Below are 11,064 nucleotides of genomic sequence, written 5' to 3'. Positions count from 1 at the left end.
CGCACGACCAGTTCCCCAGCGTGCGCTATGGAGTGATACTCAACAGCGCCATGCGGGACGTTTCGGACCACGGCGGGTTTGAATCAGGATCTCGGTTCCTTCTTTCAACTCCGGAAAAACACGTTCGGCAGGCTGCGCCACCCAAATGAGTGTCGACGGGCCGTCATCGATCGAGACTTTTTTTTTTCCTTCTCATGTGGGCGTACATAAAGCAGCCCCAGCCCTCACCAAACCCAACTCCTGTCTAACCCCCCCCCCCCAAAAAAACAGGAAAGTAAGGTTCAGCCAATGAGCGGCCTTGCTAAAGTCGTCTCAAACTTGAGTTGGGAGGCAAGTGCCCCCGCGCTCCCGTCGCCGCGTTTGGATAAGGGGCCGCAGGTGGTGGAAGGGCGCAGCGGGAGCGCATTGTCTTCATGCAAAACTTTGTTTTCACCGGACTGCGTGGCTATTGTGTGCGCCTCGGCATATATGGAGGTACAAGTGGTGCCACGGAGGTGCTCGGGCGTTTAAGGAGAGCGGGGTTTTGTTGCGTGTGATTTTTTTTTTCTCTCCTCGTTTTAGAAAACGGCTCGCGTCTTTCTCCACGAAACCTCTCGCCCTCCGCCCGTCGCCATGAGTTGCCTTGATGTGATGTACCAAAGTTATGGAGCGCACTATATCCCCGCCTCGCAAGTGGCCGCAGCGGCGGCGTACAAAGCGGCGTGCTATCGCCACCAGCAGCCGCCGCTGCACCACCACCACCACCAGCAGCACCAGCAGCACCAGCAGCAGGTGAGCGCTCACACACACACACGTTTCCTGCAGAGGTAAAGCTCAACACAGCATCTGTTCCACCATGGCAGAGCTCTCCGTCCGGCGCGTCACTCCAGCCAAAACTCCCCTCTGCGCACTGCGCCGCCGCGCTCCTCGCCGGCGTCCAAACTCCGTCCCGACGCGCGCGGGGGGGGGGGGGGGGAAACTCATTTGAATGACAAGATTTCTGGCCGACACCTCGTGTTCACCTCGGGTCACGCTTAATGACACAGACCGTCGGCCCCTTAGTCGACAAGGTGATGTAATGGCGGTCCGTCAGCCAGCCCGGAATGCGGCGGGGCCGTTCTCCTGCAGGCCGCTGAGCGTTAGGATTCGTTGGAATGTGGTTCCAGCGCTTTCCGTGTGGGCTGGAGAGAGAAAAGCCTCACAGGCTGCCTAGTCTCACACATCACGGGCTAAATGTGGTACTACTACAGCGTGATGTCCCAACGTGAGATTTCTCCACCTTATTGAAAATCACATTTAGAGGCACCGCACTTCTGACAGTGCTGACGTCTGGTTGTGTGGATGTGTGGTCAAAGCAACAGGTGGGTCAGTCGTTCTGCATCCCTAACTCTCCTTTCCTTGTTCTGCCCTCATCTCCGTCTCCAGAAGAAGCCCGGTGGGTGCAGTAAGATGCAGGAGTGCGTGGAGCAGCAGCAGCAGCAGCATTGCCCAGGGGGCAGTCGGCAGCAGCGAGGGGGGATGCTGCCCAGGGAACAGGACCTCCCGCGGACCTCGGGGGCACCGGCGACTGGGTCTGGTGGTGGACCCGCCTCAGATTTAACCAGTAAGGACGGCAGCCAGCCAGCGGAGGCGGAGTACCTGAGCTCCCGCTGTGTCCTGTTTACGTATTTCCAAGGCGACATCGGGGATGTGGTGGATGAGCACTTTTCCCGGGCTCTCAGCCAACCCGGCATCTTCAGCGGGGAGACCAAACCCATTAGGGTCACCCAGTCACCGGCTTCGGCTGCCAGCGGCTTATGGAAAGGTGAGAGGGGGAAACTGGACATGTTTTGGTGATAACTGGAATCGACTCGCTTCGATGATCATAAAGTTCCTGTCTGTGTGTCTGAACGTTGTGTTTTTAGATGGCGCCCCTCCCCCCGAGGGCCAGTGCAGCTCCCTTTCCTCCCCGGCTTGGAACAGTGCCTACCCATCCCAGGCCAGTCCCTGTCTCCCCTCTGTTTCTGTCTCCATTCGTCCGGACTTCTCTCCCAGTCCCGTGCCCTTCCATTCTGCTGATGGAGCCCTGTGGGCAGGGCACCCCATCTCCCAGGCCGGCCTTCAACCTCCAGCACCCCTCCCCGACACTTGGACCTACAGTCTCAGCCCCCAAAGCACGGGAGGCTACACCCACATTCACGACGTCTATTCTCACCCCCACACACACGTACATGCCCGACACCCCCACACTGTGATCCACTCCTACCCAGCCCACAGCCCAGCCCTGGACCCCAGGTTCAGCTCTCTGCTGCTGCCTGGAGTCAGGAGCCACAGCCAGCCGGTCCTCAGCCCACGCAGCCACGGTGAGGGGAAAAAGGCGGCGATAGACCCCAGCACCTCCTCCGCTGCCTGGCCAACATCGGCACCGGAAGTCTACGACTCAGGTAGAGGTCGATAACGAGCCTTTGACTTTGGCAACATGTAAAGATGCTGATTTGTATCACATACACAGAACCCCGGCACAAAGCCGACGCAACAGATGCACAGGGAGCCGAAATGTGCTGGAAAATCAACACCGGCATCACTTTTCTTCTGAATGTCATGTGTAACTCCTGTAACAGATAACACTGTGCAACACCGCATAACCCTTATTTGCTTCTTTCACTGTAGCTGTGGATCCGGAGAAAGTCAAGGCCTCGGGCTGGTTCTGACACGCCGAGCCAGGGAGCGGTTATCACTTGCGCGGCTATCTATCACTGTGACGGAATTCCTGGAGAAGTCTCCGGATAAAACCTCCCGCACTGTACAGACAATGGATGTTTCCGGATCCTGTAGCAGATTGTAGCACTGACCACTTGACTCAGGAGCGCTCGGGGAGACCGTAGGAGGCGAGTGTGATGCTCTTGCTGCAGATCGAGGCCTCGTGGCGGGCGGCGCGAGGAGGCCGCTTACTGTGTACAGTAAGTCTTGGACCTGCGTTCTTACTTCTCGTGTAACGCGGGACGCGTGGTTCTGTTTCAGGGACCTGGTTTTTTGAGGTTTTCCACACACTGTTTTGTACGAGAAGATGGTCATGCCGTGAATAATTTTGTATACAGTTTTTGTTGTTGTTGTTGTGTGAATTTGTTGTTGGCTAGCTTTGTCCTGTTACTTGTTGCCGAAATTCTGCCATTGCTTCTTCTGCCTCTGGGTGAACATGTCTTAATGTGGTCGTGTATAGTGTAAATACAAGTACCTGTACATAATAAAAAACAAGTTCAACACAAAAAGTGATTCTTGGTAACAAGATGCATTATTTTACTCTACACTACTCTATTCCGTTGCCTGCCAACACGCGGCTCGCCGGTTCGAATCCCCGCGTTACCTCCTGTTTGGTCGGGCGTCCCTACAGACACAGTTGGCCGTGTCTGCGGGTGGGAGGCCGGATGCGGGTATGTGTCCTGGTTGCTGCACTAGCGCCTCCTCTGGATGTTCGGGGCGCCTGTTCAGGGGGCGGCAACTGGGGGAATTAGCGTGATCCTCCCACGCGCTACGTCCCCCTGGTGAAACTCCTCGCTGTCAGGTGAAAAGAAGCGGCTGGTGACTCCACATGTATGGGAGGAGGCATGTGGTAGTCTGCAGCCCTCCCCGGGTCAGCAGAGGGGGTGGAGCAGCGACCGGGACACCTCGGAAGAGTGGGGTAATTGGCCAAGTACAATTGGGGGAGAAAAACAGAGGGGGGAAGAACAAAGATTGGCAAAGTGCTTTGACCGGTGGCGTAACGGCGGTAGTGCAGGTTAGCCTTCCAGTGTCGCACAGGCAAGCAAACTGCAGAAGTTGGCTACCAGTCTCTTTCAGGACTCCATCACCAATAAAACGACCCGAAACAAGTGGGTCGGTCGCAATATGAGCACTCATCAAGTTTCTCCTCGCCCCAAATGGCGTCTGGCAAACAAGGTCTTTATCTGCCCCTTACAATATGGGCCTGACAGGGGCTGGAAGCTGCACTGCAGTGGCAGGGGTCCGAGGGGTACATTCCAGACAGTTATTGTAAGATACCATGACATGTGTGTTGCTTGTCTGTCTCCACACACACACACAGACACACACACACACACACACACACGCACACACACACACGCACACACAACAACAACAACATATACACGCACACTCACAGGAATGCATTTCCTGTCTGGACAGGAAGCTCACTAAAGACAGACAGGCAACACACACACACACACACACACACACACACACACACACACACACACACACACACACACACACACACACACACACACACACACACACACACACACACGTTTTCAAATGTCTGAGTTGAGGCCTGCATAGCGGTGCTGTGTGCCAGCAAGATGGACAAAGACAGACGGTGGACAAACTTACTGATTCCGAAACCCCCCAAAAACAACCACGAATACCCACAAGTACACACTTTAAGAGCTGTCTTGCTTGACAACCTGTGAGCCTGCGGAGTCCACACACGTGTGCCAGACTCGGGAGGGGAGGCAGACTGCAAGGCAGACAGATTGGAAAGGTGAGGTCATGTGCAGGTCTGTGCTTGTTTACTCGGAGGACACGAGGAGAGCTTACAGTGGGCAACTGTGTAAAAAAACAAAAATTACATTAAGCTTAGGAATAATTGCAGGGTTTACTATTTCAGGGTCACGCTGATGTCAGGGGCAGTACTACTGTGTGTGTGTGTCTCTGCTTTTGTATGTAGAGATGTGCACCTACAGTGCGTGATGAACATGGGCACCTCGACTTCAGCAAGCAGCCGGTCAGGCGGTCGAGCCCCCCCGTACATTTGCCCATCTCACTTGACTCTATACAAAAAGCTGGGTGTTCACTGCCTGAACACTTGGCACCTGGGACTTAAACTGGGTTACTGAGGCCCTTGCAAGTGTGTCGTATTGTGCTGCCCTGTGCTTTGCCTGATTGACTGTCAGGCTGACAGAAGTAGTCGGTCACCAGCGACATCTAAGTCTGCCGCTCTCTCTACAACCATGGCTTGTTGTAGTGGATGCATTGCTGCAAAGCCATGACTAGTGTTGAAGAAGCTATGAGGCATGCTAGTTCAGTGGTCGAGTTAACCAGGGCACGGACAAAAACAGGAAGGAGATAAGAGAGAGGTGTGGGATATAAGAAACAAGCGTGGCGGCGCAGTGGTTAGCGTGGTCGCCTCACAGCAAGAAGGTCCTGGGTTCGAGCCCCGGGGTAGTCCAACCTTGGGGGTCGTCCTCTGTGTGGAGTTTGCATGTTCTCCCCGTGTCTGTGTGGGTTTCCTCCCACAGTCCAGAGACATGTAGGTCAGGTGGATCTGCCATACTAAATTGTCCCTAGGTGTGTGTGTCGGCCTTGTGATGGACTGGTGGCCTGTCCGGGGTGTCTCCCCGCCTGCCGCCCAATGACTGCTGGGATAGGCTCCAGCGTCCCCGCGACCCCGGTTGGGATAAGCGGCTTGGATAATGGATGGGTGGATGGGTGGATGGATATTCTGACTGGACTCTTAACATGGACATTGTCAAATGGATGTTGCACCAGTTCATCAGAGCTAAAGCTAGCTCATCTGAATCATGCTTTTAGCTAAATAACAACCCAGAAAATCAAGCTAACATAAAGACATGAACTTTTCTCACAATACTGATTTGTTTGAGCACATTGAGGTGACAGAGAACCTATTTGCGTCTATGTCGACGGTGTTTCTGTGAACTCCTACCTTGACTAAAACTGCACTGGGCAATACCGAGCGATAGAATACGAGGGAGAGGCTGAGAGAGACTAGTGGTGGAGGTGCTGAAAAAATAAGATTTGACCAGTTTTCTTACCGATGACGATTGTAAAGATGGTTGAAGAAATGCAAAATCTTTAATGTCTCACAACAGCTTACATGTTCAACCGCACTCATAAATATTTTTGGAGGAGTTTCACCCCCCGCATGCACCCCCCTCCACCCCAAAAAACAGTAAAATAAAATAAAAGTAAAAATGGAGGTGATGGTACAGCTAAACTTGAGATGAATTGTGAGTCTATAAGTGAGTTGGAAGTCGAGTTCATGAGGCGCGTCGCAACTTAAAAATCCGAGTGAGAGACATGGAAAAAGAACAAATACGAACCAGAGAAGAGAGGGAGTAAAAGTAAGAGATAGAAACAGATAGAGCGAGACACAGGAGCCCTCCAGCAGAGGAGACAGGTGGGGGTTCTTCACATGGGAGAGACAGACTTCCATCGCCCGTCCTCTTGCCGCTCCAGCTGCAGGGACACCGTCAAGCTCCAGAGCCGCTGTAGACCACCGCTTCATTAACATTAGCATGTAGCCCTCATATTAACATGCGATGCGCTTACACGCTAACAGGAGTCCCACCGGCAGCCTGGGGGACATACCACAGGCACTTCCACCGCAGGAAGGCCCAGCGACGAGCTGAGCAGACACTAAATCACAGACGAGCGCACAGGGTTGGAAATGACAAATAACAGAGGAATGAATTATGAATGACTGAATAGCAACACAAGGTTTTATGAAATATTGTGGTTGTGTGCCCGGTGACTGCTGGATGCAAACTCATCGGCTTAGCATATGATGGTTATCCATAATGTCACCACATGTGGGAGATTAAACTAATATACACACACAAATAAGATGGAAGCTAAAGAGACCAAGCTGAGCAGAACTGTGACGATCATCTTCAGTAACTCTGGCTGGGCCACGACGTTCCCCTGTAAGCTCTTCCCTGCTTTCCCTGATTGGCTCTTTTGTGTCCAGATTTATTTTACCTTGGTGACGGAGAAATACATTTACTTTGACAATGGCTGGAATATGAGGGCATGATAGCTTTTCATTTTTATTTTTTTTCAGAATACACATGGTCCTCTAACATGAGAGCCCTGTTTGAAGTCCAAGAACCTCTTACGAAGCTGCTGCACCATGTAAAGCCTATTTTCATCTCCTTCTCAACCAAGCCCAGAACCTTTTCAATTTAATTTCTTATAATTATGACTAGGCACTCGTTTGCTCAGGGGGAGCAAAGGAAAGATTGATTACAAAGAGAATGAGGAAAGGAACCAGGCTGTGGACAGAGAGGAGAAGAGAGGAGAGGAGAGGAGGAGAGAGGAGAAGAGAGGAGACAATAAGGAGACGAGAGGAGAGAAGAGAGCAGATGAGATGAGAGGAAAGGAGGAGAGAGGAGAAGAGAGGAGACAATAAGGAGACGAGAGGAGAGAAGAGAGCAGATGAGATGAGAGGAAGGAAGGAAATTAAAAGAGTAAAAAGGAGGCAAGAAGAGTTAACATGCGGAATATACGTTAAATCCCTTCATTTCCTCAAATACAAATACTTCATGGTCACTGTAGCAAAATTAAGCCATCGTCCTCCCTGTTATCACTTAAGGTCGGCACCTCTAACACGGACACACCAGTACATGGGATAAGATTCTCAAACACTAGAACAGTGATAAGAAATCAAATAACTGTCATATCTAGTCAAGCTAGACATGCTACTCTCAGCCATTCCTGATGATGACACACCACATTTGTCATGGGAGACATGAATATTAATACCGACAAACCCCAAGCAACTGACTTCCTGTCTCGTCTGTCCTCCTATGACCTCAGACAGGTCCCCACCCCTCCCACACAGAAAGCAGGCAATACTCTTGATCTGATTGTGACTTGGAACTGCCCCACAGCAAACCTGACCATCACCCCTCTACGTTGGTCACTGTCATCGGACCACTTCTTTATTCAATTCACGGCCTCCTTACTGGAATATCCTCACATTCCTCCACAAAGGGTCTCCTTCCACTGAAACATCCAGTCACCTTACACCGACCCAGATTTCCCATGAGGCCTTGGCTTTCATGTCTTCTTCCCTTCCTGTCAACGAGGCTACAGACACACTCTGTTCCTCACTAGCTTCCTCTCTTAACAATCTCGGCCCTCTAGCATCCAAAACCTGCTCGTAACACCCGTCCTAGTCCATGGCTCACTGAGGTCATCAGAGAGCAAAGGGCAGGGCTCCGAACGGCAGAGAGAAAATGGCATAAAACCAGAGTCCAGTGACCTCAGTGCTTATCAGTGTCCCCTAGCACGACTCTCCTCCAGCTTAAAAACAGCTAAGAACACTTACTATCAGAACAAAATCTGGGGCGCCACTGATGCTCAAAAAATATTCTCACTCCTCAAGCTGCCTCCTACTCTGACCTCCACTCTGCTCACTCCTGACATGTTCGCGTCATACTTTACTGACAACGTTTCTGCCATCAGTAACCAGTTGTCTGAGCCTGGTCATCTCTGTCTGCCGCTGTCAGCTAACAGTGCCTCACTCACCTCATTCTCCCTCCTGACCAGGGAGAAAGTCTCCAAGCTTCTGCTGGACTCTCATCCCACTACCTGTCCGCTGGACCCGATACCATCCAACCTCCTACAGACCATTTCCCCCACACATAATCCTGTAGTCACACATCATCAACGCTTTGCTTACAACGGGTGTGTTCCCCACTGCATTTAAGCAAGGTTGGGTCACCCTGCTGCTCATAAAACCTACACTCAACCCCGCCCAGGTTGAAAACTACAGACCGGTATCACTCCTGCCCTTTCAATCAAAAATGCTTGAGCGCACAGTCTTTAACCAAGTCTCCAAAGTCCTTTTTGAGAACAATCTGTATGATCCAAATCAGTCTGGCTTTAAGTGGGGTCACACTACCGAGACTGCATTCATGTCAGTAATGGAATCATTGTGTTTGGCTACAGCGGCTGGTCAGTCCTCAGCTTTATTGCTGCTAGATCTGTCAGCTTCCATTGACACAATTAACCGCCAAATCCTCCTCTCCACACTCACTGAGCTTGGTATCTCAGGATCTGCCCTGAACTGGTTCATGTCCTACCTCTCAATGAGTTCTTTAAGAGTAACTTTGAGGGGAGAAGTGTCCAAACTGCACAGTTTACCAACAGGGGTACCTCAAGGGTCACTGCTCGATCCCCTTTTCTTTTCAATATACACCACCTCACTTAGTGCAATCATCCGCTCCCGTGGTTTCTTATACCATTGTTATGCTGAGGATACCCAGCTCTTCTTATCATACGCACCAGATGATCTCACAGTCTCGGCACGGATATCGTCATGCCTTGCTTATCCTTACAATAACAGATCAATATCCAGATCGGATCAACCCAACTCATGCCCACAAAAATCTGTACAAAAACCGGGTGTAATGATTGATGACCAACTAACCTTTAACATTCACATGGCCTCTATTGCTTGGTCATGCCAATTTGCCCTGTACAACATCAGGAAAATTAGATCCTACCTGTCTGAGCATGCACCACAACTCCTGGTAGAGGCTCTTGTAATATCATGCATTGACTACGGCAACTCCTGTATGCAGGTCTCCCTGCATGCACTTTCAAACCTTTGCAAATGATCCAGAATGTGGCAGCGGATCTGGTTTTCTACCAAACCAAAACAGTACATGTCAATCTGCTGTTCATATCCCTCCACTGGCTCCCAGTAGCTGCTCACATAAATTCAAAACCTGGATGCTTGCCTACAAAACAGCACCTACCTGAACTCCCTCATTCAGGTCTACACTCAGCCCCGCTCACTACGCTCTGCCAATGAAAGGAGCCAGGCACTTTCGTCACAATGGGGCCCTAAGTCACTAGCCAGACTCTTCTGTTTTGTAGTTCCCCGATGGTGGAACAAGTTACCAAACTCCATTCAATCTGCTGAGACCCTCTCCACATTTTCCCCCCTTTTACTCCCCAATTGTACCTGGCCAATTACCCCACTCTTCCAAGCCATCCGGGTCGCTGCTCCACCCCCTCTGCCGAGCCAGTGAGGGCTGCAGACTACCACATGCCTCCTCCAATACATGTGGAATTGCCAGCCACTTCTTTTCACCTGACAGTGAGGAGTTTCGCCAGGGGGATGTAGCACGTGGGAGGATCACGCTGTTCCCCCCAGTTCCCCCTCCCCTCTGAACAGGTGCGCCGACCGACCAGAGGAGGTGCTAGTGCAGCGACCAGGTCACATACCCACATCCGGCTTCCCACCCGCAGCCGCGGCCAGCTGTGTCTGGAGGGACGCCCGACCAAGTCGGAGGCAACACGGGGATTGGAACAGAAAGTCCCCATGTTGGAAGGCAATGGAAAAGACTGCTACGCTACCCGGATGCCCCCCTCTCCATCTTTAATAATACCCCTTTCACACTGGCCAAAAAACCCGCTAACAAGGTGGATGTAGCGGGGTTTTTTTGGTCAGTGTGAAAGGAAGCTAAAGACCTAGCTCTTTCACGAACACCTGCACCCCTGATGATATTAATAAAAATCGCTCCTATGCACCATATGCATTGCTTTTGTGCACTGCCTGTTGACACCTATGTCCTATCGGACTTGAACCTTGTTTTTGTTTTTTACACTTACTTGCATTGTTGTCCCCTACCCAAATCGCAACATTGCTGTGGCCTGGACCCGTCCCACACCTGTCTTTCATCTTTCTTTCATCCGGCCCACATACTGCGTGGAATGATGGCACTTGGGCGGTCCGCTCCTGTTTGCCAGATCAGGGCCAAAACCAAGCCACAGCAAAGCCATATGCGCCACATATTTGCCAAAGGTGGCCCATATTTGTTTCGGGATATTTGGGCCATATTCGCCATTTACCACACGGGCCACTTCAGGGTCACATCCAGATGACATGTTGCCGAGAGCAACGCATCTTTGCCAAAAAAAAGGCCCACATTTGATTTGGCGTATTTGGACCATATTTGCTGTTATATACATGTGGGCCACTTCAGGCTCACATCCATTTTGTCAGGGCCAGAAGAAGGCCATCAGTGCCACATCATTGCCTGAAGTGGCCCACATCCAGATGCTATCTGGCTGACTAGATCCTTGCTTGTGTTGTATTAATCCTCAGATGTACGTGGCTTTGGATAAAGGTGTCTGCTAAATGAAATTGTAACACTGTAACATTGTGCCTTGTCTTGAAGACCAGGCGTTACATTAACCACAGCGGGATCACACAAACTGATTGAAACAAAAATCTTGCATGAGCTCTCTGTGATTCGTCTGCTTTCCCCCTTTATCTCTGGGGTCACACCGGCTCAA

The 11,064-nt window shown here is 51.3% G+C and overlaps 1 protein-coding gene across 2 annotated transcripts; it reads left to right on the top strand.

Moving 5' to 3' along the window:
• The first annotated feature begins 241 nt into the window (after window positions 1-241).
• vgll3 (vestigial-like family member 3) lies at window positions 242-3,212 on the top strand. 2 transcript variants are annotated; one of them, XM_056290022.1, is made up of 4 exons: window positions 242-771; window positions 1,408-1,783; window positions 1,884-2,402; window positions 2,629-3,212. In XM_056290022.1, exons 1-4 carry the CDS (start codon window positions 613-615, stop codon window positions 2,667-2,669), a joined length of 1,095 nt encoding a protein of 364 aa, XP_056145997.1. In that variant the 5' UTR covers window positions 242-612; the 3' UTR covers window positions 2,670-3,212. The 2 variants fall into 2 exon arrangements, with proteins under 2 accessions (XP_056145997.1, XP_056145996.1); XM_056290021.1 differs by having other exon boundaries at window positions 1,405-1,783.
• The last annotated feature ends 7,852 nt before the right edge of the window (window positions 3,213-11,064 follow it).

The sequence above is a fragment of the Lampris incognitus genome, chromosome 11 (genome assembly GCF_029633865.1).
Source record: "Lampris incognitus isolate fLamInc1 chromosome 11, fLamInc1.hap2, whole genome shotgun sequence".
NCBI classification, from domain to species: Eukaryota; Metazoa; Chordata; class Actinopteri; order Lampriformes; family Lampridae; genus Lampris; species Lampris incognitus.
This window is presented reverse-complemented; position numbering and strand designations above follow the sequence as displayed.

Coding starts and splice junctions, on each gene's coding strand:
- vgll3 (XM_056290021.1), top strand. CDS start 613: ATGAGTTGCCTTGATGTGATGTACCAAAGTTATGGAGCGCACTATATC. Junction 772..1,404: donor ACCAGCAGCACCAGCAGCAG/GTGAGCGCTCAC, acceptor CTCCGTCTCCAG/AAGAAGCCCGGTGGGTGCAG. Junction 2,403..2,628: donor ACCGGAAGTCTACGACTCAG/GTAGAGGTCGAT, acceptor CTTTCACTGTAG/CTGTGGATCCGGAGAAAGTC.